The sequence below is a fragment of the Nicotiana tomentosiformis genome, chromosome 2 (assembly GCF_000390325.3).
Source record: "Nicotiana tomentosiformis chromosome 2, ASM39032v3, whole genome shotgun sequence".
Taxonomy (NCBI): Eukaryota; Viridiplantae; Streptophyta; class Magnoliopsida; order Solanales; family Solanaceae; genus Nicotiana; species Nicotiana tomentosiformis.
This window is the reverse complement of record NC_090813.1, coordinates 159,926,827-159,953,408: the sequence shown is the minus strand read 5'-3', so window position 1 is coordinate 159,953,408 and position 26,582 is coordinate 159,926,827. Positions and strand designations below refer to the sequence as shown.

At 38.5% G+C, this 26,582-nt stretch overlaps 1 protein-coding gene across 2 annotated transcripts; it reads right to left on the bottom strand.

Annotated features, from left to right (window-relative positions):
• Positions 1 to 854: 854 nt before the first annotated feature.
• On the bottom strand, positions 855 to 26,582 carry LOC104118695 (alpha N-terminal protein methyltransferase 1). 2 transcript variants are annotated; one of them, XM_009629999.4, is made up of 8 exons: positions 26,303 to 26,582; positions 25,821 to 25,965; positions 19,318 to 19,376; positions 12,614 to 12,733; positions 9,531 to 9,632; positions 7,183 to 7,237; positions 4,402 to 4,499; positions 855 to 1,228 (listed from the first exon to the last, which is right to left on the bottom strand). In XM_009629999.4, exons 1-8 carry the CDS (start codon positions 26,561 to 26,563, stop codon positions 1,103 to 1,105), a joined length of 966 nt encoding a protein of 321 aa, XP_009628294.1. In that variant the 5' UTR covers positions 26,564 to 26,582; the 3' UTR covers positions 855 to 1,102. The 2 variants fall into 2 exon arrangements, with proteins under 2 accessions (XP_009628294.1, XP_033508050.1); XM_033652159.2 differs by lacking the exons at positions 855 to 1,228; positions 4,402 to 4,499 and adding an exon at positions 4,801 to 4,841.

Below are 26,582 nucleotides of genomic sequence, written 5' to 3'. Positions count from 1 at the left end.
TTATAAATAAATTTTCTAAGCATAATATATATATAACATTCAGAGAAGAAGCTTGATATTCTCATTACTCAACTTTCGGTGAGTTGAACGAATTTCAGTAATATAAATATTAAATTTCAGATATAGAGCTAAATTAAAGAACCATAATGGGATTCGTTAATATGGATGGGAAAAGGTTGCAAGTAAAGTTACCAATTTTTTGTCCTTCCATTAACAAAAATCATTTCAACTCTCTTAAATTAATTGACGATTACTATTTTTTTTTTTTTAACAGGTAACTAAAATCAACAAAGGTGGACGATTCAAATTTAAAAAGAAACCGTTCGATTTAGTAAACTTGTCGCATTCTTAAAATTCATTTCTTTTTTCCTTTATTTCAAAACCACTTGCTTACTTTTCCAGAAAATGGGTACGATAAAAAAAATGTAATTTCAAAGAAAACTTCGAATTAGAACTTATAACTCTAACTTCAGATAATAAAATAAGCCCACTTGACGAGATTAGATCTTGTTCCCTAAAAATTTGAACATTATTTCAAAAAATCATTTGCACTAATAATAAGTGAATCCTTCTCTGCGATTAGTTGTATTAATAAATATTCGAAGTATTTTATAATCTAATTGTACAAGACGCTTCAGCCAGTTATCACATCATAAATTGGGAAACAAGGTCTTCAAGATGTTTAAGGCAAAATGGTAATAAACACTTTCTTTTGTATACACACATTATTAGCTGTTGGATTTTAAGTGCCTGTACCTTGGTCAAATTTCAGGTTAATTATTTTTTCATCCTTCAACTTGAATTGCATAAAAGAAAAGCAAACCCGTTTCTTTTTTCTTTGGGTCTTTTAACCATACAAGAACAGAAGAATACATTGATACAAAAGTGGTTGCATAAATAATTCAACATAAGAAGTAACCTATAATAAGCTAAAGTGCACAACAAATCTCTTCACTATCAATGTATATAACTTATATCCAAAAGCAATAACCTAACATTGACAGAACTCGCATACATGCGACCTAAAAACAAATAACCTATGAATTACTTCATCCAAAGTTAGTAAAACCAAACAATGATTTACACACCAATGTGATATTCATCATCTGATGATAGCAGGTCTATTAGTTGTCCGTTTAGGTCTAGGTTTATTACCTTGCCTTGGCATCTCAGTAGTCAATGCATACATCTTCACAGCAAATAATTCATCTGGAAATCCTTTTTGATCCTGACAAAGTAAAGTCTATCGTTAGAGCAAAAATGAATTGTACCTTTCAGGGAGACGAGACATATTAGAAGTAGCGTTACACACTTCCAACTACAATTTAGCTAATATTATTATTGTATCTAGATGAGGATACTCGAGAGAAAAGATTTAGGAATCACGTTCATATTTCATTCTCCAAAGCTGATGCGGGGTAAGAAAAATTATAAGCAAATTCAGAACCACAAGGTACTACCACAAAGATTACAACAGGGGGGAAATAAGCACCCATCAATTTTATTATGGAAAAAAACACCAACTAAAGCAGAAGCTTGATTATCAAGCTTGAAGAGAAAGGCCATGTAGGAGTTCCAAATGATAATACCAGTTAGAATTTTAGACCCAAAAAGATAGGCACACAAATTCTGAATATCATTCTTTCACATTTCCCGACTCCATAAGGTCATTTACGATTTCCAAATAATAATTAACAGTAGTTCAGCATGTTCTGACCAAGTCAAGCACATCGAGGACGAGGATGGCAAAGTATTGATGGACGAGGCACTTATTAGAAGAAGATGGCAGACATACTTACGTTGAACGAGGAGAGGGATAGAAGCATTGTGCTGGGTGAGTTAGAGCACTCCGAGAGTCGGCGAGATTTTGGAAACTGTAGGCGGATTAAAGTAGAGGAGGTGGAAGGGGCGATGCGTAAGATGTGCAGGGGCAGAGCGACGGGCCAGACGAAATCCCGGTGGAATTCTGGAAGAGCGCGGGGCGAGCAGGCTTGGAGTGGCTCACTGGGTTGTTTAATGTTATTTAAGAACGAAGAAGACGTCCGATGAATGGAGGTGGAGTACGATGGTTCTGTTGTACAAGAACAAGGGTGATATCCAAAATTGCAACAATTACAGGGGTATCAAGCTGTTGAGTCACACACTATGAAGGTTTGGGAGAGAATGGTGGAGGCCAGGGTGAGGAGGTGCGTGTCTATTTCCGAGAATCAATTTGGATTCATGCCAGGGCGTTCGACTACGGAAGCGATTCATCTGGTAAGGAGATTAGTGGAGCGGTATAGGGAGAGGAAGAAGGACTTGCATATGGTGTTCATTGACCTTAAGTAAGCGTACGATAAAGTTCCGAGTGAGGTTATGTGGAGGTTGTTTGGAGGCTAGCGGTGTTCCGGTAGCGTACATTAGGGTGATTAAGGATATGTATGATGGTGCTAAGACTCGGGTGAGAATTGTGGGAGCCCTGCTGTGATGGGGCGGTACTAGGGATCGGCTCTTAGCCCGTTTTTATTTGCCTTGGCGATGGATGTACTGTCATGACACATCCAAGGGGAGGTGTCTTGGTGCATGCTATTTGCCGATGATATAGTGTTGATTGACGAGACGTGAAACGGAGTTAACGCGAGGTTGGAGGTTTGGAGATAGACCTTGGAGTCTAAAGGTTTCAAGTTGAGCAGAACCAAAATAGAATACTTGGAGTGCAAATTCAGTGACGGGACCCATGAAACAGATGTAGAGGTAAAGCTTGATGCTCAAGTTATCCCTAAGAGAGCTAGTTTTAAGTATCTTGGGTCTATTATCCAAGGTAACGGGGAGATTGACGAAGATGTCGCACATCGCATCGGAGCGGGATGGATGAAATGGAGGCTCGCTTCCGGTGTTTTATGTGATAAGAATGTGTCGCCAAGACTTAAGGGTAAGTTTTATAGAGTGGTGGTTCGACCGATTATGCTGTATGGGGCTGAGTGTTGGCCAATCAAGAATTTCCACGTGCAGAAGATGAAAGTAGCAGAGATGAGTATGTTGAGATAGATGTGTGGGCGTACCATGAGAGATAAGATTAAGAATGAAGCTATCCGGGACAGAGTGGGAGTAGCGTCCGTGGAGGACAAGACGCGGGAGTCGAGGCTGAGATGGTTCGGACATGTTAAGAGGAGAAGCATTGATGCACCTGTTAGGAGGTGTGAGAGGTTGGCCATGGCGAGATTGAGGTAGGCCTAAGAAGTACTTGGGAGAGGTGATTAGGCAGGACATGGCGCTGCTTCAGCTCACTGAGGACATGACCTTTGATAGGAGGGGGTGGAGGTCGAAGATCAGGGTAGAAGGTTAGTAGGGAGTTTCTTAGTTATGGTTTTTTTCGCCTCAGGTATTGTATTCCTTATTGCTATTATTTGGTACTACTTATCCTTTATCTCCCTCTCTCCTCCTCTCCTCCTCCTCTCCTCCTCCTCATCCTCCTGTTGGGAGCATACTGGGTTTGTTGTTGTTGTTTGTAGTTCAGCATGTTAGTTACTAAAAGTAGTGTCACTAAAATCTTTGATAACATTCTTTTAAGCTTCTGAACTCCACTAATTGTTATTAGTAGGATGTTCTTTTAGTATTTATCGTTTCATAGCCTTCTTTGGATGGAGGGGAGCCTCGGCGTAACTGGTAAAGTTGTTGCCATGTGACCAGGACATCACGGGTTCGAGTCGTGGAAACAGCCTCTTGCATAAATGCAGGATAAGGCTGCATACAATATACCCTTGTGGCTTGGCCCTTCCCTGGACCCCGCACATAGCGGGAGCTTAGTGCACCGGGCTGCCCTTTTGTTTAGTCTTCTTTGGATCATAGTCTAATGCAATGGTGATATCAGAGAGGGCCTGCCCTCTTCTTTATCGAAGACATCAAGTTGGTCATAAATAAGAAATAAATCTAAAATATCGCCATGCTTCTATCATGGAAACAGATCAGCTTCACAAGATAAAGGGTTAAAGGGGAATGCAATACTTGCTAAAAGCGCAGAGAAAATGAAAATGTTTGCTGCTAATGGGAATCAGCAGAGACGAAACAAAATTATGCTCCCATCTGAAGAAATTTATCATCTTGTGACAGTTAAAATGTTATGCACTACTAAAACCAAGTAACAAAGTTAGTGACCATGGAAGAAAATCATGATTTTCATATGGCACATGAGATGGAAGTAATGCTGTGTTTGTCACCTCCGTCTTATAGAAAGAGGGACAAAATGATGCACCGAAACCATTAGAAGAAAACATTCTTTTCCTAAAAGTTACAACCTAAGCACTGTACAAGCTAAGTAATAAAAAATTCCAATGACATGGAAAATAGGACACATAAACTTTCCCTTTTTTCTCAAGACTTCCCTTATGGCACATGAACTAGAAGTAAAGGCTTCATCTTTACCTTCATCTTGTAGATGTATAGTCCACATTGATTGAACAGCTCCTTAAAGTATGAATCTGATCTTGTGATGCTCTTATCTTCTTTGTCCAAGACAAATCCTTAAAATAGGTTACATACTTCAGTTAATTTGCATATCATTACAACTCAATCATTATATATACGTCCCATAACATCAGAAAACTGGAGTCAAGAACTTACTCAGCTCTAACTAGAAATTCATCAAATCAAGAAACAAAAACTAAAGCTCAGCACAGTAAACAAATGGAAACTGTATGATGCCCAACCAAACAATAATATGGACCAGACATTACGGAAAGCAGGGATATTCTGAACAATCACCTTACGTCCTTTCACTGTAGGATCAATTTCCCTGCAATTGCTGTTTTAAACTATAATACATTTACGACCAATTCTCTATTTTTGTAAAGGAACTGATATACCTGCAGACAAGATGTATTTTAAAACATGGAATCTTAAACAATATGCTTCTTTTCTTAAATTGCTAAAGGACATGGGTTTCGGCAATAAATGTATCAAATGGATTTGTTGGTGCATTTCCATAGTCAGATTATCTGTGATTATCAATAATTTTCCTCATGGTCCTCACAGATTATTTCCCACAAAAATGGCCCTGAGACAAGGTGATTCTCTATCACCCTTTCTGGGTTTCTCTTTATACTTGTGATGGAAGGTTTCAATACTCAGCAGTGCAAAATAGTTGGATTACGGGATTTTCAGTAGGGTATAGAGGGCTACACGAACCCTGCACCTCCCATATTCTCTAAGTAGACGACACTTTAATCTCATGTGACACAGAGGTAGATCAAGTCCTTTATCTGAGACTGAGTCTTGTGAATTTTGAGGTTGTTTCAGGGTTTCACATTAACTTATTAAAGAGTCATAAGCATGCTGTCACCAATATGCATTTGCTGGCAGATATTATGGGCTGCAACATTGGTTCACTCCCTACGAACTATTTGGGGCTTCACTAGGTGGGAAATCAAATCTGGGATGATATTTTGGAGAAATGCAAAAAGTTGTCAAATTGGACAAGACCGTATATTTCATTGGGAGGTAGATTGGTTCTCATCAACAGTATGTTGGATTCGACCATATCTTTCATTGGGAGATAGATTGGTTCTCATCAACAGTATGTTGGATTCTTTACCCACATACATCATAGCTCTTTTCCCCATGCTCGTACAGGCGTCTAAGCCCCCGTTTGGCCATAGATTTTGCCAAGTTTTTGTCAAAATATTTTTGGCAAAACCTGTTTGTTTATAGATTTTATCCATATTTTGGCAGATTTTGAAAACAAATTTTCCAAATCCCAAATCTAGCTCTACACCTGTTTTTGGCCAAAAATATTACCTTTGAATTTTTTAACAATTTTAAAAATTACCCCAAACTTTTGTATTTTATAAAAAAACGCTCCATCTATTATGACCCAACTAATCAACTAGATAGTTACTATCATTTTTTTTGGACTGGTAAATCTTGTAATATTATTACAATTTAACGAATTGTTGTAGCTAGTGATTGTGTTATTAGCACTTGATATTAAAATATCAGGTTATGGTTTTAGGATAGTGTATTATGTAGTTCATTATAAAAATAATGATTTTGTGCCAAACTTATCTATGTTCAAGACTATGGTTTGTGATAATGATAATGAATGGCATTGATGAAGGTTCTGCATATACATGATTAGCAAGTTTGTTTGTTTGGTATTGTTGGGTATTTTTGATAGTTTTTAGAACTTATGGGTACAAGTCACGTTTCATGTTTTTTCAGAAAAAAAAGTGAAATATGTTTGGGAAAATGATATCCAAACAGATTTTCATCTTCAAACCAAACTTCACCCAAATCATATTTTTTAAAACAAATTTGGGAATCTATGGCCAAACGCTAGCTAAGAGTTCGGAGAAAATCCGTGCAGACTTCCATGGCAAGGGAATAAGGAGAAGTCTTAAAATTTGGGCAATTGGAAGACTGACACGAAAATCAAGAAACTAGAAGGTTTGGGACTCGGAGATTTGAAGACTCATAACACCATCTTGTTGAGCAAATGGATCCGGAGGTTCAATCAAGAAGTAAAAACCGCAGTAAGGAGAGGTGTAATCAGCACCAAGTACGGGCTTCTCAATCCTTGGATGACCAAACCAACTCCTTCCTTCTCGGTCTCTGTTTATGGAAACACATTAGGGCTCACTGGGATTTCCTCAATATGAGTTCTGCTATCAAGGTGGGTGAAGATTTTGGCACATGATATTTAGTATTGTTACTATAGCAGTTAAATATGATCTCAAAAGATTGATCTTTTATAGCCAATTAATTAAAATTGGGGTTAAAGTGGTCTTTTGTTTTTTTGAAAGGGTAAGTATTGGGATTGAAGTTAATCTTCATGGAATTTTTTAAATCAAATTGCTAATTGTAGTTGTCAGGATAGATATTATCACTATTTTGGATTTTTTGATTAGTAATGCTAATAGCAAATGTTATGATATAATTACTCTATTTCTATATGTTAAGAGAGTTTTTCTACTTGTGTGCTTTACTTTTAACGAGTGTCTCTTTCACTTGTTGGTTAAAACACCAAGAGTCTTATCGTTGTTTTACACTTATCATTTTAAAAACATAAGAGTTCCCTTTCAAGTTTTATACTTTTATAAAAAGTGCAACAGAACCGAAAATCGTGCCCAACTTGATGAAATAACATAACACGAGAAGGAAGTAGGTGATACTAATTTCCACATAACAGAGAAGTCAAAGAGATGATACCTGTTTTTGCAATGTTCTCTTTTAGAACAAAAAGTCCACCAGGTTTCAAGCCGACCTAGATGAAAAATAGAATAAAAACAAACTGTTTAACTGCTTTATCGGAGAAAAGAAAAAATCAGATGTGGTTTAATTGAGAACAAGTAAACATGTCAGGTATTCTATTACAAAACTAAAGTTCAGAAAATCCATGTCCCTCACACAGCTGTCAATCCTTGATAAAAGCAACCAAAACAGAAAACAGATAAAGATAAAAAAATATAACAAGTATAACTCTTTAGCATTACACTTTTTTTGATAAGGTAACTCTTTCGGATTACACATTTTGGGCGTTATAAAGGAATAAGTACTAGTACCTGAGATAAGCATCTTTAAGATGATGTTCGCCGAGACCATTATAGTGGACAAACTTATGGGCAATGAGTTATCAGGTATCCGATATGATCAAGCAGCTCTTTCATATTAGATAACAAATAGATTTTACTTAAAAAAGAGGTAGAGGGAGGAGCACGAGCTTTCCTTAATCAAAAGTGTAAGTTATATCAAAAGAATCGTGTTTTTTTTTCATCTCGATCTTGATGCAGGTCAATTATGCCAGTCATAAGAGAGATCTATGGCCTTTGCAACACAGAGAGCAGAAGTACTTTGTTCTCTATCCCCGTGCATAACTTAAAGAGATCTTATAACAGAATGATTCAGGTCTCATATTCCAACTACATACCCCAGTCAGCTAAACAACTAAATCTCATTAGAATTTACCTATTTTTCTAAACAAGTAAAACAACAAAAGCTTATAAAATGCACAAGAATATGTTTCATGACCCGGCTATGGGTATACATCCCAGGCGTAAGGAAAACAAAGAAGAAGATGCAAAATCTCTAACTATAAGGCTGAAAAACATGCACAATGGCAGCACAAGTTTGGCAGATGTTTTGAAACATATCAGGGCTGCAATGGGCTATGCCATGTCTGCCTCAGTTTGGCTAAAATATCGGAGCAGGAAGGGCATGTCTAAAACAGCAAAGATAGAATGGTGGAGCCAATGGAAAGAAAGAAACAGAACATGCTTTGAAGGTTAGCTCTACTCTGAAAATTAAATCAGAATATATTTTTTGTGATTTACTTTGTTATACATTGGAAATTATAAATGAATTTGAAACCCTGTTAGACTTTCTACATTCACTACATAGCCAGAAATGGTTTTACTTTCTTTCTTGTCTTTTTTGCTGGGATGTAACCACAGCACAATAGTTCTGCTGCTTTACCTTTTCAAAAAAAAAAAAAAAGGTCATGCCACGGAAGTAAGTATAGATTGTTCACAAGCTGGCATTCTACTGATAGCGATAGGGACTGCAATCAAGTAGGATATATTGTTGAGAAGGTTGTTGACAAATTGTTGAATGAAGAGGATATCGAGATTGTGGTGGATGTGAAAATCCTAGCAGCTAAAAAAGCCCAGTCGCATTCTCTCAATCGCACTGGATATAAGGATGGAGAGCTAAGTAATCCAAAAGTTCATATTGTTGAGAATAGCAGCAAAGAAAGTACTAAGGTCCTGTCTGACCACGGATCACTTGCTATGCTACGGGGTGGAAAAACAAGTACTTGGAAGCATTCTCCCTGACACTCTAGCATAAAATGAATCCTAGCTTTTAGTTTCAGAAATGGTAGAATACATGGTTATCGGTTGCCTACAGTGGAAGTTGCAGTAACCTGCAGAAACAAAGCTATAGCAGAAACTAAATCTACTACATGGCATAGCCTGTTGGCTCGGGATAAAAAGTTGTTGCAAGCTCAATCAATCACAGTTTTAAAAAGATTTTCTTGATCAGGAAAATAGATTTTTATAAAGAATAAAACTATGATGTTTTAGTGTTATTAAAAGCAATTGCTTTGTCAGTTAAAGCAATGTGCGAATCACTTCATGGGTGAAGCCATGCGCTTCATAGAAGTGCATGCTTCAAAAATACGCGCAAAATGATCCAAACAAGAAGAGCTATGTTCTTTCAATCTCAACTTTAAAGAGTTGGATTTATTTATATTGGATGCTGAGATTAGTTATTTTAATTGTAATATGATTATTTTATAGTAATAGATTTAAATATGTTCTGTATTTTTTAAATTTTCTCTAAATTGTTATTTTCAATTCAAAAGGAGCTTGTGTTTCGCTTCAGGTTTTTGCTTCGCCGTGTAGACCTTGTTGCTTTTTGGCACTACTGCCCATGTTTCATAAGCTAATGTAGCTTGCAAAATATTCACATTGTACTGGATCATGAACATAATGAATAGTGCAATAGCTACTTATTACAATCGAGCCCTAATAGAACTTCATTTTAGAAGATCACTTCACCTTTGCTCTCTTGAAGAATGAAATGAAGTCATCATCTGCAAGATGCCCAATACACCACTGAACCCAAATAACATCATATCTTTCAGCATCAGGGGTAAATTCCTTGAAGAAAAAAGAAAAGGGAAAACAATGAGTAAGCAACAGCCTAAAAGTGAAGTAAGACACTAACCAAAACCACGGTAATCTTTCTAATTCAAATATGTGGAAACAAAGTGCAAGCACGAGTCAGATAAACACACTAGACTTACCTTTAAAACACCCAAACCATAAGCATGTGACAGATACTATGAATTGCAATAAGCTAATGTTTCAGTTTAAGTTTCAAATTTATATGCATATACATTTGTGTGTGTGTGTGCGCACGCGCTGCATATTTATTTACCGTGAAAAATGTTTCACTCAATATACATACTGTTTCGAATGAAATCATTCGAAGATAAGAGAAAGTGATATGACCAGAGGTTGATATGGTGTGCTAGTGAGATTCGTTCTTAAGCTCAATGGATCAGCAATAAGTTTTGAATGCATCATGATGACACGCTATGACTAGAAATAACTGAATTTTGAGATATGTATGGAAAAAGCCTAAAGGAATCTCTTTAAAAACGTAATTCCCTGAAATCTCTGTCTAGCAGCAAATGGTTCTTTGGAGAACAAAACAGAAGAAACAGTTTAAAAAGGAAAATATCTATTTTCTTTCTTCACACCGCAAAATGGGGAATCAATTTTGTTCTCAGCAGAAGTTACAACACAGCATACTATTGTCTTCTTTTTTTTAAAATTTTTTAATCTGAATAGCATACTATTGTCTCTGTTCTCTGTTCTCTGCTTCCAGAAATCATAGTATCAAATGCTAAGGGATAGCTACCGCAATAAGGACTTCATTACTTGAAATGACCATGTCTCAAGAGATACTGATTGATCATAGGACCTCCTACCACTAATTCTTCCTTCTTTTCACCTGATTTTGAGACTGATTACATGGAGAAACAAACAGCTGCATTGTTAAAGTAAATCACCTGCTGCCTATGCATCACCTAGGGAAAAGAAAAGATAAATGTAGAAAGCAACATGTTTCCAATTTGATGACTGAAGAGGTGAGTGAAAAAAAAAACTTAAATTAGATATATGTCCTACTTCCCACAAACGCGGAGGTTAGACGGGTCAGTGATTGCATGATCCATAAGGGCTGTGTTTTGCTTAAACTTTTAAGCAAGATAATGCTCTATGATGTGGATATTGGTCCTAATGGTTTCACTTTGTCAAAGCTCGGTCAAACGAAATGCTATGGAGACCGTCCGTTCTTTTCAAGCCACTGGAAAAGTTTAAAAGAGGGCCAATGCTTCCTTCAAACAATCATATCAAGGAAGGATGAGTTACAAGCATTAAGAATTTTGAACCTATGACGGTAGCAAGAAGCATCTATATGAGTTTGCACTGTTGCTAAGGTGTTCTTTATCAGATTTACCAAATTATGGGATGTGATGGTCTTAACCTCCCCAATTGCATTCGCTGAAGAAAGGCAAATTCTGAATGTCGAAATAGTTATTAACGCACTAGTACACTCTTGGATTAAGATGAGTGTAAAGGCTCAAGCCCAACTGCCAAGGTACTGTCCCTTAAGGCCCAACTTTGAGGCCTCACTATTTTGTCCCTCTGGCTAAATGCGGCTCAACAGTTGAATCATGAACTCACCCTCATATGGCCCCTAGCTTTCACTTCCCATCCTGATATGAGATTTGTCAAGCTTCACCATGAACCTTCTTTCAATTTCAACCGCCAATGGCTCATGGGCTGTTACACCGACTCCCCCTCCCTTAGAGACTCGGCTCCTCGCTGAGGTTTTTCCGACCATCATACTAAGGGGGTTACTAGCTCTAACACCACTTGTAACGACCTCAGTCCAACTGCCAAGGTATTGTTAACTCTTGCAAGTCTTTGGAACGACACGGTTTTGTCCCCATAGACTTTAACCGAAAAGGTGCCCTCTACAATTGAATCCTAACTTGCCTTTATATGGCCCCTAACTTTCCTGTCCAGATGAGGCCACCAAGACATTATTGATAATGTTATCTGATGAAAGCTGGAAATCCTAAAAGCAATGTACTAAATCTTGTACTACCATATTTATTTTGTTGTTTGGACCATGATAATGTTGATGATACTTCAATGTTTGAAACGTACTCATATAAGTGAAAACAACACCAGCCATGCCATTACTGAAATCTCAAATTCAACAATCCAGCAGAAACGTCAAAATATCGTTCTCTCCACAAGCACTAGTTGTACCTAGGAGGCTCGGATAAAGAAATAATTACGGGATAAAATTTCTTTTATCACCTGATTCTGATGAGGTTGCAGCTTGGTGATATCTTTGCAGACTAAAATCGTAGGAGAATAGTAGGATTGTTGCTATTCGGAGATCATGATATAAAATTCAGCAGGCAGATCCACGAGAATCTACCGAATGAATTAGGAACCGAGCAAACAGTAAATGGTTCTTTTACATTCCAACTTTTTTTGTATAAATCCAAACTGTTAAATTGTGTGACCACTTCTTTAAAAATTTAATTGTTAAAGAGGAGAAATTCGTTGTATATGCCTACAACATTCCGCATCATGTGGAGGTCTGATTATTCTTAATGAGATATGCACGTGGAAATATTTTTGTCGACAGGTAGCTGTAAGTTCGAACCTAGGACCTTTACTGACTCTAGCACCATGTTTAATTGTGTAACCACCACATCTAAAATCTTAATATGTTAGAGGGGACACTTTTATTTATGTATTATATGCCTACAACGGATACTTGTTTTATTCATCTCTTGTTTTTAGAAATTCCTTATTTTTTAGTGGAACCGGTATTATTTTAATAATATTTTGGTTTATTTATACTCCTATGTTTTGCACTTTTATCATCACCAAGTTATTGACTTGACAATATAAATCTACCTAACTTTAATGCAATAATTAATGTTAGTCAAATATCAAATATCAATTATTATGCTTTCATAAATGAGTTCTATAAGCAGATAATAGCAAAAAGGGAATAACTTTTTTAGTGAAAAGGCAGCAACTTGTACCTGGAGTGGAACACAATAAAAATTGGCAGCTTTGTGCAACTCTGACACCATTAAATTTTCAGGAGCCAAATTTACCCGGGCTGATTCCAAAAAATGTGATACAGGCTCTAGAAGGTCGACCTGATGAAAAAACGAACATGTCAAATTTTTGTCAAAGGAATATTAACTGCAGGTAAATCTGAGGAATAAAAGTTTCTTAAGTAGGTGAAGCCATTTACCATGTTTGTGAAGAAACCACAGCCATTTAGACGAGATGGCAGCAGTAAATTATGGTGTAAAATGGTGGGCAGAATATATGTTGCATATATATGCCATGTGACTATAGGGTGGGTGTGGAAAAGTGCCCCTGTATTCAAGAAAAGACTACATGCTAGGAAACTAAATATTACAGAATCATCCTTGGGACCAGGACAAAGCAATCAAGTGTGAAGAGCTTAAACTAAAAACATCAATCAAGACTTATTGCAAATGTACACTGCATCCCACAGTAATTATAGCATTTACCAAACTTCTTCTCCAAAAGAAGTCCAATAAAACAAAAAGAGGAGAAGGATGCCCACCTTGAGCAACCCAGTGTCTGATAAGTCCCCCAATTTGAAATGCGATGTGCAAATCCATTATAAGTTTACACACAATTCGCAGCCTAGTTTCATAATGTATTATTTCGCAAGAAACAAAAATAACAAAAAGGAATTAGGTAACTTCGTAACAATCACAAGCATCCAAGGATGATGGTTACTTTTTGGTCCTTCATTTCTTTTTTCCGTGTAGCATGAATAATGAAACCGGAATATTGTCAACAGTTAATAGAAAGCAATAATAAAACAGGGTATGATCATTTGTCCATCTACAACTACAAGCAAAACCTTTCCTCTCTGCTAATTGTTAAGCTTTCCTGTAACCTAACTTCAGAACAGTCCTAGATTATGCATCATCAACTGACTCTTCAGCCATCAAGGTTTCAAGTATGTTTTTAACAGTTAGCACCAATAAAACTACTCACGGAACAAGAATACAGTGGCATCTTGCTCTGACGGTCTGCCTACCGTTTCGACTCAAACTTGCTGAGTTGTTCATGCTCTTTGTTGGCCTTATAGGCTTATAGTTAAAAGGCTATCACTGAGAATATCAGAAGCTATACTCTATATGACCATTTCAATTGTAAATGCAGTGTGGAAGATGCAAGATGTAATCCTGATTAAAACAGACTTCATAGCGTCCACAGCACTTTGTTCATGGAATAGGGCCATGCATATACCAGTTCACTAACTCAAGCAGATAGAGAAGGAACAGTTTTATTAACAGTGAAAAGCGCAAGAAAGCGACAAGATCCATGGGGCTTGAAGCGAAAAGCGAGATGTGCAGCGCATGCTTCTTTGAAGTGAAATGCACAATTCACGATGTTACACATATGAATTAAGTACTATAATGATCAAATTGCAGTTTAAATAAATAATCTCAGTACCCAAATATACAAAAATGTCAATATTAATCCAACTCTTCAAAGTTGAGATTCGAAGAGCTGACTGTTTCTTGTTGGGATCACTTTGTGCGTCATTGTTTGAAGTGCTCTCTTCAATAAAGTTCGCCCATGAAACGATAACCCCTCACTTTGCACTTCAAACGATGAAGAGATGACTTTTAATAACACTAGAAGGAGAGCTACCAGGGACAAGAGGACCAGTAGAAGGGGATAATTTTCCATCAACTCATTGGACGGTAGTGGGAAATTGGGCCTTAAGAGCAGGAGAGAAGAAACTTGCGCCTGAAATTAGAACTCCCGATTTCTTTGACAGAGAGGAAGATCTTTTAGCAGGGAGCAAGCCTCAAGAACAGGGTGTAACAAATGAGTGACATGGCAATGATTCTGTTTAACAACAAATAGTCGGATGGTCCAATCACCTAGCTGTTGCAGCCAAATCAACTTCGGGTAGAGGTCGTTTTAAATTCCCCAATGCAGGAGGGGCAAAAGTAATAATTCAAGCAGCAGCAGTGTGACTGTCTAGTATGCCTACATAATGATCCTGCCAAAACTCCACCAAAGAGATGCTTAAAATTGTCAACATCAATAACAAATGATGGAGAGGATGTTCTTGCTGCGAGACGCTAAATATATGGGGTCAACAAGATGGGTAAGTACCGGAATGCATGAGAAAGACAAAGAATCTTATTTTGGCAGAAGAAAAGAAGCCTTGGGTCTAAAAGGGGTGGCAACCAATGCATTTGCTTCCAGTGTTGTTAAAGGCTCGCTTAAGCCCTAAAAACATGTTGAGCGATTCGCCTCGCCTTGTGGGCGCTTTAGTATCGCATCAAGGCTCTAAGGCATACTATTCCTTGCCAATGAGTGCAATCATGAAAAGACGACATTAAACAATTAATATTTCACTTTATCATAATTTTTTCCCAATTTCTTTGTCCATATATTTGTTTTTCATGCTTATAATTATTAGTCTTGGACTACATATACATATTTTTACTTTTTCTCCAGTTGCGCCTTTTTTCATTAAAGCCCACGCTTTATTTGCGCTTTGCGCTTAAAGTCCCAACGGACCTTAGAGCTTTTTTGCGCTTTTCGCCTTTGATAACACTGTTTGCTTCTTTAAAACCCATGGTTCTTCAATTTGATATGTCCATATATGAGTTGAGCCAGTGCAGACAGGGAATATGGCTTTGACTAGCAAAGCTTATACTTACTGCCTCACCAACATGGTAGGAAATGCCAGATCTTGAAAGGAACTCACTCTCTTAAAGCTGAACATTGCCACTATGTCTACATCAGCCATAGTATTTAGCCTATTAAGCCACTCTGCAAAGAATAGCTTCTCAACACACTTTGAATCGGGCCAAATTGGTATTAACATTGACGAATACATGTTCGATGAAAATTATATTTCGTCGAGACGTCAATTTCACACCCCAAAAGGGGATCCCTAACCATCAACGTGCTCGTATACTGATAACAATTTTTGCGAGCCTTTCTCTTGGGAAGCAATTGCGCCTGTCCTCTACTAAACATGATCGTATTTCCTTTCCGGAAAAAGAAATCACCTAGACTCTTTTTTCTCCCATCAAGAAGCAAGGAGGCAGCTTACTGAGCCAATGATTCGCAATTAGGTACCTCGACGCATCCTATAAGTGGGTAGCTTTCATCTCGCTCCTCATGCAAGGTTAAAGAATCGAACTTGAGAAAAATACATGTGTAATCCAGAGCTAGAGCCATCAAAGAGTCTACTAATTGTTTTAGAACAATGCAAGGAAAGAAGCAAAAGGGCAAGGGTAAAAGAGTCTTGTAGTCAAGTATGACAGCCACGGAATTCATACAAACATAGTACTTCAGAGCCTGTGGAAGAGGAAGGTCTAATGCTCACCGCCACTGAGCATGTCCAAAATGTCTTGCTTGTTATTCGAGAACAAGTAATGAGAGGAGGCCGATTTAGAAATTTGGCAACTAATATCCTTAGAATGCAATGATAGATGAAGATGTTACACATAATCAAAATCGAATTGCTAAAATGGAGAAGTGTTACTGGGATATTATGTAATAAAAGGATGCCTGTGAAAGTCAGAGGTAAGTTTTATAGAGTAATTATAAGATCAGCAATGTTATATGTGAGTGAATGTTGGGCCACTAAGGTGTTGCATATCCACAAGATGAGTGTCGAAGAGATGCGTATGTCAAGATGATGTGCAGTCATACAAGATTTGACAAGATTAGAAATGATCGAAATGAGACAATGTCACTTGAGATGGTTTGGTCATGTCTTGCGTTGACCGCCAGATGCACCAGTGCATAGATGTGACACCATGGTGGGTAAAGGTGTTAAAAAGGACAAGGTTAACCTAAAATCACTTAGAAGGAAGTTATCTCGAAAGACTTACAATCTTTTGAGATCCATGCAAAAATAGCGAAAGATACAGCAAAGTGGAAGAAAAAGATCTATATAAGAGAGACCTACTAATTGAGAATATGTTTTAGTCATGTTAGCACTTTTACTTTACGTCTTATGCTTTTATAGGAGGTGTAGTCTTTCAGAGATTTATACATCAGTAGAAAATATAAAGAACTTCTTGTACTTTTTACTATTTCTTATATCAAGGTTCTAGTACTTTTTAGTTTTATTCTAATTATTATTTTATATTGTATATTATTGGCCTGAGATAATTTATATGCAATAATATAACCAGTGAGGATTCATATAGGCGAACCCAACTTGTCTGGGACTAAGGCTTAGTTGTTGATGTTGTTGGAAACTAATATCCTCAGACTTAATCGCATAAAGCTAGAGCCTCATCTCCATCTGCTGAGAGCCAAATAATGGCTATCACATTCTCTATAGTAGGTCCCATCACTCCAAAACAAGCAGTAAGTTGCTGATTGAAATAAAGACAAAAATCCAAAAAAAACACAAGATTGGTTTCATATCCATAAGGATGTCATAACGGGAGAATTGTACCATGTCGTAAATTTCTTGTTTCTTTCAATCATTGCCTTGGCCTTCTCACCATGAATAAGCCAATCCCCACGGTCACTAGAATTCTTACGGAAGTACAGAATCATTGAGATGTATAGGGAAGTTATTTATGGTGAACCATTGAGATCGTGAGATGTTATAGGGCAAACAGGACATAGAGATGGTCTGTCTGAAGATCCCTTCTCAAAATCATCTACTATGAGGGGACCCAACATATAAGCTTTTCTGTTTGCGGAAAAGGAACTAAAGCGTTGGAGGCTACAGGTTCTTGAAAGGTTTAGAAAGGAGATTATCTGGTAGCCATTGAAGTGGATGATTTGAAAGTTAGATAGAAAGGGAAGATAATTAAAGGCATTGATGAGGGTGATCGAAGGTTAGTTAGAAGGGGAAAACAATGAAGCAAAGAGTACATAAAGGGGTGAGAATATGTCATAACAATTGCAAAAGTTTATAGAGAGTTTCAAAAGGTAATCACTGGAGCAAATATTCCTAGGAAGAGCAGACTCCGAAAAGACCAGTCATAACCTTTGGTAATTGCCAATGATATCCAAATTTAGGTGTTAAACACGGCAGAACTCTTCAACTTTTTAAATTCTCAAGCGGTTACGGGGACAAAGTGTTAATGCCAAAATTCCAAAAAATCAAAATGTGCACCCAGCCTTGCCATCGCAAAGTTGGATGATCAAGAGGTTGACCTTAGCTGCCTAGCCGAATGGTTGACAAATGAGCTTTCATGGAGTACAGGTTAGGCGAAGACTCAACAACTTGGATTGTACGTGGTTGTACAATTATGGATCAAAATAGAACAACCACCTCCGGGCACGGGAAGAATTGAAATTACTAATAAAACTACTTTTAATCAATGATCGATTCTACAATCAATAACTGCTCTCCACAAAAATGGGATAGATTATTGCTGACTGAACATATGACACAGACAATTAGGCAGCATCGCTCATAGACATAGAATGAACAGTTGATCAAGCCAATAGCCACTTGCACATTATTCATGATGCGCTAAAATTTCACAAGAATCCGGAGTACAACAAAGAAAGAGGCTGAGACCCAAAACATAGTAGCTACAAATAGACATACATTTGTGCATATACACATCATCTCAACCTATCAACACAACATCAAATCTATCTTTACTTCTTGTACATAGATACATCATCTCAACCTAACAACCAACATCAAATCTATCCTTACCTCTTGTCACTTCCTTTCCTTTACAACAACAACAACTACGCCTCAGTTCCAAACAAATTAGTATTTCCTTTCCTTTATCGAATATATTTAGCTTATTCACAAGTTTCCTCCAGCTCCCAGTACATTGCTTTCTTTACATACAGGCCTATTCTAGCTAGATTATTTAATCAAAACTCTATATTTATTTCTATGCCAATAATCATAACATGTTCTTCTTCTTTGTTTGAGAAAGGTAACAATAGTTGTAACACTCTCAAAACTAGGACAGCCCGTGAAGAACTCCAATGAATCTATAGTTGAGGAATCACGCCCTCAGAATCATAGTGGTGAATTCGACTCCATAGCTACCCAGCTTAGATGACTCAAAATTATTTGCCAACATATAACACTTAACAAAGTCACTAACATGTTTTCTCTTATCTTTACAATGGCAAATGTAGATATTAGGTAATGGGACAATGCCTATATAATATGCACAACTGAATTCTAAGTCCAAACAATTGCATTCACAAAAAGTTAGATACAATAGACATATACCGAAAAAGGAAAAAAGATTATTTGAAATATAATTTGTCTTGGTTCATGTTTTACAACTTTAAGCTGAACGAAAGGCAATTTTCTCATATCAACCAACTGATTCAATCCATTTACTCATTTAGTAGTGACTGACGAGTGAAACATGGATCCCCCCCCCCCCCAATTTCCATAGATATCAAATGCAGTAATCATTATAGAAACTTGCTTCAAGGATAATCATTAGGACCTCTTGAGGTGAATCATGGAGTCCTCCTCCCCCACTTCTAGTTTTCTGCTTAATCAAGGATTCTTTACTATCTTCTTAGGAATATAAGTACCCTGAAATCTATCATTCAAGCCAAAGTCCAATCTGGTTGTCTGCTGTTTTTAGCCTAGATAGCCATTTTAGAGGGATTAAACAGAATGTCTTGTCAAAAAGATCAAATTGTTTGAATATCTTATTTGATGATAAATCAGATATACTTTATTCAAATTGAAAGTATATACCTCATTGAAATATCGTATAAGAAGATTCTTGGTAACCCTTCCAATGCCAGATCCACAATCTGCACCAATTGGAGCAAACTGTCCACGCGTTATAAACCAAGAAACTAGACAATATGGTACACAATTGCTGTCAATTCTGCAACTTGAAGCAAACAAAGAGTTCCAATAGGTATTAAAGTTCAATCACAAGTCAAAAATGATACACTGCACTTAAAATCAGCATTTGGGAGGTCATTGCTTTTTGGTAAGTCATTCAGGAAAAATAGTAATGCTCAAGTTCTTCGGAAACTGTGTATTAAGGTGTAGACAGGCTGCACAAGTTAGAGAAGATTTGGTGTATGCGCCCTCTGTAAGTCTTGAATTAATTAAAAGACATTCATTTTCTTTTTTCTTTCTCTTCGCGGAAGTTTAAAATTAAGGGAATGCCCTTAATCAACCAAGAAGGAGGTCAATTATCGACCCTAGGTTGATGTCCCTGCTACTTAGCCATTCAGACAGATGATGTTTTACACCAAGAAGGAGGTGGCAACCGACCAAGAAGGAGGTTGAGTAGCGACAACAAGTTGATAGACGACCAAGAAGGTTGATGATCGACCACTAAGGAGGTCATTTTATTGACTATAGGTTAATGATTAACCACGGAGGTGATACCAAAAGGAGGGTCGATTATCGACAATAGGTTGATAATCAACCAAGAAGGAGGTTGATAAACTAAATGACCAATAAAGAGGGTTGAATATAGACAATAGGGGATAATCGACTAAAGAAGGAGGTTGATTAACCATGACAGATCAATTTAAATGAAACAGCAACAGAAGAAAAATTGATATCCTCTTAATTCTTTAATGTAATAAAAGGGTCATCTGTTAGCAGCTGCTACTAGCTCATAATCCAATCACCCTCGAAAAAGTGATCATCTCGCCTCTTGCAATCCACTACCTCTTTCATCCTCGTTTGTGCCTTCTATAAGTTAAGTTTCAAAATGCCCAAGACCTCATCTCTGCGGGTCATATATTTCTCCACCAAATCATCTGAGCTGCCACCCAAGACATATCGAACCATAGCAGGAGGTTATCTACCATATAGAGCTTGGAAAGGAGTCATACCAGCTGATTGATAGGAGGTGTTGTACCAAAATTCTGCCCATGGTAACATGGAAACCCAATCATGGGGTGTATCCGCAACAAAGCAACGAAGGTACATTTTGACGCATTTATTCAAAGCTTCTGACTGGCCGTCGGTTTGAGGGTGATAAGCGTACTGGTAGCAAGAGTGGTACCCTGAAGTCTGTGAATCTCTTTCCAAAAGGAATGTTGGAACCTTGGATCAAGATAGAGATAATCACTCTAGAAGTACCATGTAGCTTCAAGACGCGGCTGACAAAAGCAGTAGCCACTGGTTGTGTTGAAAAACTAGAGGGTAAGGCCACAAAGTGTCCATATTTGGTCAAGCGGCCAATTACCGTCATGATGGTCGCCTTGCCTTCCGAAGAAGGCAAGCAAGTAATGAAGTTCATGGCTACTTCTTCGAATAACATATCCGGGATTGGAAGGGGCTGCAACAAGCCCCCAGGTAATTGAGACGAGTCCTTCATCTGTTGACAAATTTGGCAAGAGGCAACGTAAGTCTTGACATCTTTTTTCATTCCTTTCCAAAAGAAATTAGAAGACAACCTATGAAATGTTCTTGCCTCCCCAGCATGACCACCCAATAATGATGAATGGAACTCTTGGACCAAGTGCAGACGAAGTGGAGAATCATATGGTATCACCAGTCTATTCTTGTGGAAAATTAAACCGTCACGAAAGGAAAACTCTGCAACAGTAGCTAAATCTTGCTGCAGTGCTGCTTGCCAATCTAATAATACCGCATGGGACAGATTAGCCTCTTGTAGTGTAGTGATGAAATCAAACGTCCTAGTGGATAAAGCTAAAAAGGAAGCCATAGGGGTGCGAGACAGAACATCTGCTGCTAAATTTTGACGGCCTGGACGGTAGAGAATAGTGAAATCATACCCCACAGGTTTACACAGACAGTGTTGTTGCTCCGGAGTTTGAATGACCTGCTCAGTTAAGTTCTCGAGAGACTGCTGATCCGTCAAAATGGTAAAACTATGTCCTAACAAATCCTGGCGCAATTTGCTGACTGCTTGAGTGATAGCATACATCTCACGGTGGTAAGCTGAGGCCTTTTGCATACGAGGACATAGTTTTTGGCTATAGAAAGTAATGGGGTGGCCGGCCTATGTTAAAACAGCCCCAATACCAGTACCCGAAGCGTCTGTTTCAACCTGGAATGGTAGGGAAAAATCACGTAACACAAGAACAGGTGTGGAACTCAATAGTTCCTTCAATTTATCAAAAGCAGCTTGGACATCAGAGGTCCAAGCAAAGAAGTCCTTTCACAACAAATATGTCAGGGGGCTAGACACTTGAGCATAGTGGCGAATAAAACACCTATAGTAGCCAGCTAATCCAAGGAAGTTACGGAGTTCCTTCACATTCCGAGGCGGCAGCCATCGCTGAATTGCAAGTACCTTGTCTGGATCCACAGAGTCCTTGTGGAGATAAAACATGCCCCAAGTTAGTCGACATGAGACTGGCCAAAGATACACTTAATTAGCTTAGCCACCAACTGGTGGTGAGGAAGCAGCTGCATCACCAGAGAAAGATGCTCCAAATGACGCTCCCATGACGGACTATATACCAGGATATCATCAAAAACACCAAAACGAACTTGCGAAGATAAGGCCAGAATACTTTATTCATTAAGGCCTGTAAGGTTGAAAGGGCATTCGACAGACCAAAGGGCATTACCAAAAATTCATAGTGACCATCATGTGTGCGGAAGGCTATCTTTTCTGCATCGGTAGCCTTCATACGGATTTGGTGGTAACCTGCCAAATAGTCCAACTTAGAGAATAACTGCGAGCCATGAAGTTCATCAAATAATTCATCGATAGTAGGAATGGGAAAACGATCTCGGACTGTAATGGCATTGAGAGCCCGATAATCCACACAAAAATGCCCAAGTGCCATCCTTTTTGCGAAACAACAAGACAGGTGAAGAATATGGACTGGTACTAGGATGAATTATACCATCCTTCAACATCGCATCCACTAAGCGCTCTATTTCACGCTTCTGAAAATACGGGTACGTGTAAGGTTTGACAGTAATAGGCCCGGAGTTTGGTAACAAATGGATAGAGTGATCCTGTGGGAGTGAACATAGATTTTGAAAGATGTCAGAAAATCCATCGAGAAGCTCCTTAAGATCTAATGGATAAGCAAGCGGACTATCTGGGTCATGAGACACCAAAGCAAGGTGATAATCTATGTTGCGCGGACTCTCCAAAATGATGCCGCACCCGTGTCGGATCCTCCAAAAATACACTATTTTTGGAGGATCCGACACGCACCCGGTAACATTTTCGGAGAGTCCGAGCAACATAGGTGATAATAAGATGCCACAGAATCAGAGTTATACAAACGGCAGAGACTTTGAAGCTGTATTGGTTGAAGGACAGGGAAGGCTTCGTCCCAGTGGATGCGTGGACCATCATGGTGAAATTTGAATATGTGTTGCGCATAATCGGTCAGAATGGGGCCTAGAGTAGCCAATGATGATATACCCAAGACCAAATCAGCTCTGTGCATAGGCAAAACATAGAAATCGAGGAGGAGCTCAAGGCCTTGAATGGTCAGAGGAACAGATCGAACAATACCCACAGCGAAGGCGTTGTCCGCTGCCGACTACAACTGAAAAACTATATGTTGATTCCACTGGTAATTGAAGAAATTTAGCAACTCGAGTCTGCACAAAGTTATGGGTACTAGCCCCATCCAAGAGAACCTGGACAGGAGATCCTTGAATATGGCCCCAGAAGCATAAGGTGGCCACGGAATAAGCACCAGTAAGGGCGTGAAAGGAAATGGTGGAGCGAGCTTCCATTTCTAAGGCTTGAAGATGCTCGGCCAGAGCCTTATCAGAAATAGTTGGGTCGAAAACGCCTGATGTCTCCAAATGCTCATTGGATATCAATAAAAAAATGAGAGAAAGGTTTGCATTTGTGGCCGGGGGTAATTGGTAAACTTTTTGTCACGGGAAAAACACAAGCCCTTCTCGCGGCGTTCACGAAGCTCTAATGTAGAGAGTCGGTTGATAAGCAATTTAGGCATGGCTAAAGCAGGACTAGAGACAGGTGAAAAGGGGGAAGACGAAGTGGGTAATGCGGATGTGGGAGTAGGCAAAAGGGGTTGTGATCTGGGCCAACTGGATCGAGAAGGCCCATGGTCACGCTGCAGCATATGTTCATACAATTGGGCAAAGTGGACTGCCTCATCTAATATTTTGGGCTTTGCAATTAGCACATCATCCTTTATCTCAGGTTTAAGGCCCGAAGTGAACCCATTTAAAATCATAGCATCTGGAAGGGCTACAGTTTCAGTAACTATTGCCTCAAACTCGCCCGATAAGCGGCCACCGTCATCACTTGTTGGAGTTTGGCCAAATGTCCTTCCGGCTCCTATAGGTACCTCTTTTTGCAGTGGGACATTAATTTCTCAGAGAAAGCCGACCAGTCACTTAACTACTTATTACGAAAAAGGCAGCAATACCACGCAATAGCTTCACCGTCCAGATAAAATGAAGCAATGGTGAGTCGATGGTCAGCTTCAATACCGTAGAAATCAAAATAGCGATTAGCTTGAAAGACCCAAGCCTCTGGATTGTCCCCCGAAAAACGACCAAATTTCACCTGTGCCGGTTTATGGCGCAGAGTTGGGTGGTCGACCGCCGCCACAGTGGGGTCACATCAACCTGAATAGGACAAGAACGACTAGATTCAGCAAAGAAAGAAGTGATCTGATTACCCAAGGCAGTGATATGAGAATGATCTCCTGAATTTTCCATTGATGGCAATCGACCTTAGCATCAAGATTGGCCATCGAAGCAGTAACTTCACGAATCTCGTGCTTGAATTCGAGCTGAGTTTCCCTAACCTACTTCATGGAGTCATCTAACTTCTGTAAACGAGTGTCAACCATTGTGAGGCTAAATCAATGAAAGTACCAATGTTAGCAGTTGCTACTAATTCACAATCAACCCAACAACAATACAGACTTTTATTGATCAAATTTACGGAACAATTACAGTAATCTTAGGGAATGAAAATACAATAAACGAAGTTAAACTTAGAAATAGAACCAGAAGAACAGTCAGAGTAGAGAGGAAGAAGAAGAAGAAGAGGAGGAGAATAGGCAGAGAAGAAGAAAGATAGAGAAGAGGCAGATAAGGGAGGAAGGAGGTTCACAATTAGCATAATCCATAATGGTCCCATATCACAAACTTTAAAACTCTCACACACACTCTGACGTCTAACAGAATTCTCAGGGAAGGTCCCACGAATAATCCCTTAACATTCTATTAGTTGTACGCAGCTTCGAGCTTTTCCTTGTGCCACCTGGAGTATCCAACTCATCAACCACCATGGCAATTTCAATAGAGTGGGCTGCCCTATCCTTCATAACACCGTCACCTATTTGAAAAGTATTTACTCAATTGAAGACTTAAAAGGGGTCATCCACCCAAGTAACCCGTTAGTTTAAGAGTTTCCTTTAGTAAATAAATTTGTCTAATACTCCCCCATTTCATTATTATATTCCAATGTTTACTTGGGCTCGGAGTTTAACAAAAATATATATATATATTTGGGACATATCAAAAGTACCCTTAGAACCAGTAGTCATAAACATACCATGGCATTTTACTATAAGAACATGGAGTTTTCAAATAAAGAAAGGTGTTATTATTTTTTAAACGGTCTAAAAAGTAAAGAGCTTCATATAAAATGAAACAAAGGGAGTAAGAAATTTGTCAAAACATTTTAACTCAAAGAGGCAGCTTCACCTTAACCCTGTAGCAAATAGTGTAAAGATAGCAATGGTATAAAGTTCTAGTCTTGGGTGGCATTTAGGGTGGAGGAAAATGTCTTCCATGAAAAACAATCTATGATTTATCCCTTACGAAATAATTTTTTGAATCATTTTTAAATGTTATATTGGATACAAAAGTACCTCATGTGTGGTCATTGTAGAAGGTGTATAAAGAGTATGAGAGCAATATTTGATGATATTTCTAGATATTAAATGTTGACGACAACATCCAAATGTTGATTAAAACGAGTAAGATTGAATAGGACAATAGCGCACGGGTGGAACTCGGCGGATAATAGGGTCGGCCTTCTACCCTTCTCCACTTAAATACCAGACTTCTATCTGCATCAAAGTTCGAACCCATGACTTGCGCTAAACCCACATATCATGTGTTGCATAAACACTAAAAACCATATTCCTAGAAAATATTTTACTAAAAATCCAAATAATTTGGGGAGCTTTTTTTAAGAAATACATTTAATCTTGTATGCTAACATGTCATACTGAGTTACCAATATGTTCCATTGTTTCAGAAAAAGATCCAAGAATAAAAGAGAATGGATGGACTACCCAGAGCTACAATATGGCGGCCTCTTCCAGCATCAAGGAACCTTTCTGCCAAAATGGTGTTGAGAAATTCCTCACTTGCCTTTATATCAGCCTCATTCACATGCCCATATCCGCCTAGCACACCATCCACTGTGGCTTCCACACCCTTCACATACCAACAGAGATAAATCAAGTAAACACATAGAAATTACAAGCTAGTCAGGTTTAGCTGTATTAATCCTCAATATCCATTTAGTTCCAGTTGGCTAGTGTCGGTGCGTAACTCAACTATTCCATCAGGTACCTGCTACTCCCACCAGGCAAGCCGGGTAACTCACAAACACTTAGACAGACAGGGAGAAATCACCTAGCGTGTTTTATCTCGCTTGGATGAACCTCACACCTCATGGTTCTCATCTCATTTCATTGAACAAATCTCTATACAGACAAAAACCAACAACCGAACGCGTATAAATAACATAAAGCAAAAAAAGGGAACTTACTTCCCAGTAATTGATGCCTTTGTTATACCATTGAGACTTCTTTTGGTGGTCACCATCTCCTACTTCTTCTCTCCACATCTCGTCCGCGTTTCTAAATTCACGGCCATCTGAGTCTAATCCGCCGATTTCCATTTGGGTCAGTGGCCGAGCGGCCAATGCTGTCCTTGCTCTGCGTGCTGGTAATTTCGGCGCTAGAAAGAGGTCGGGAATTTGAAAGTGAGAGCCAAGGCTAGGAAGGGAAGGGGCTTTTCCCGTGTCCATATGAAAGTATCATAAGAGA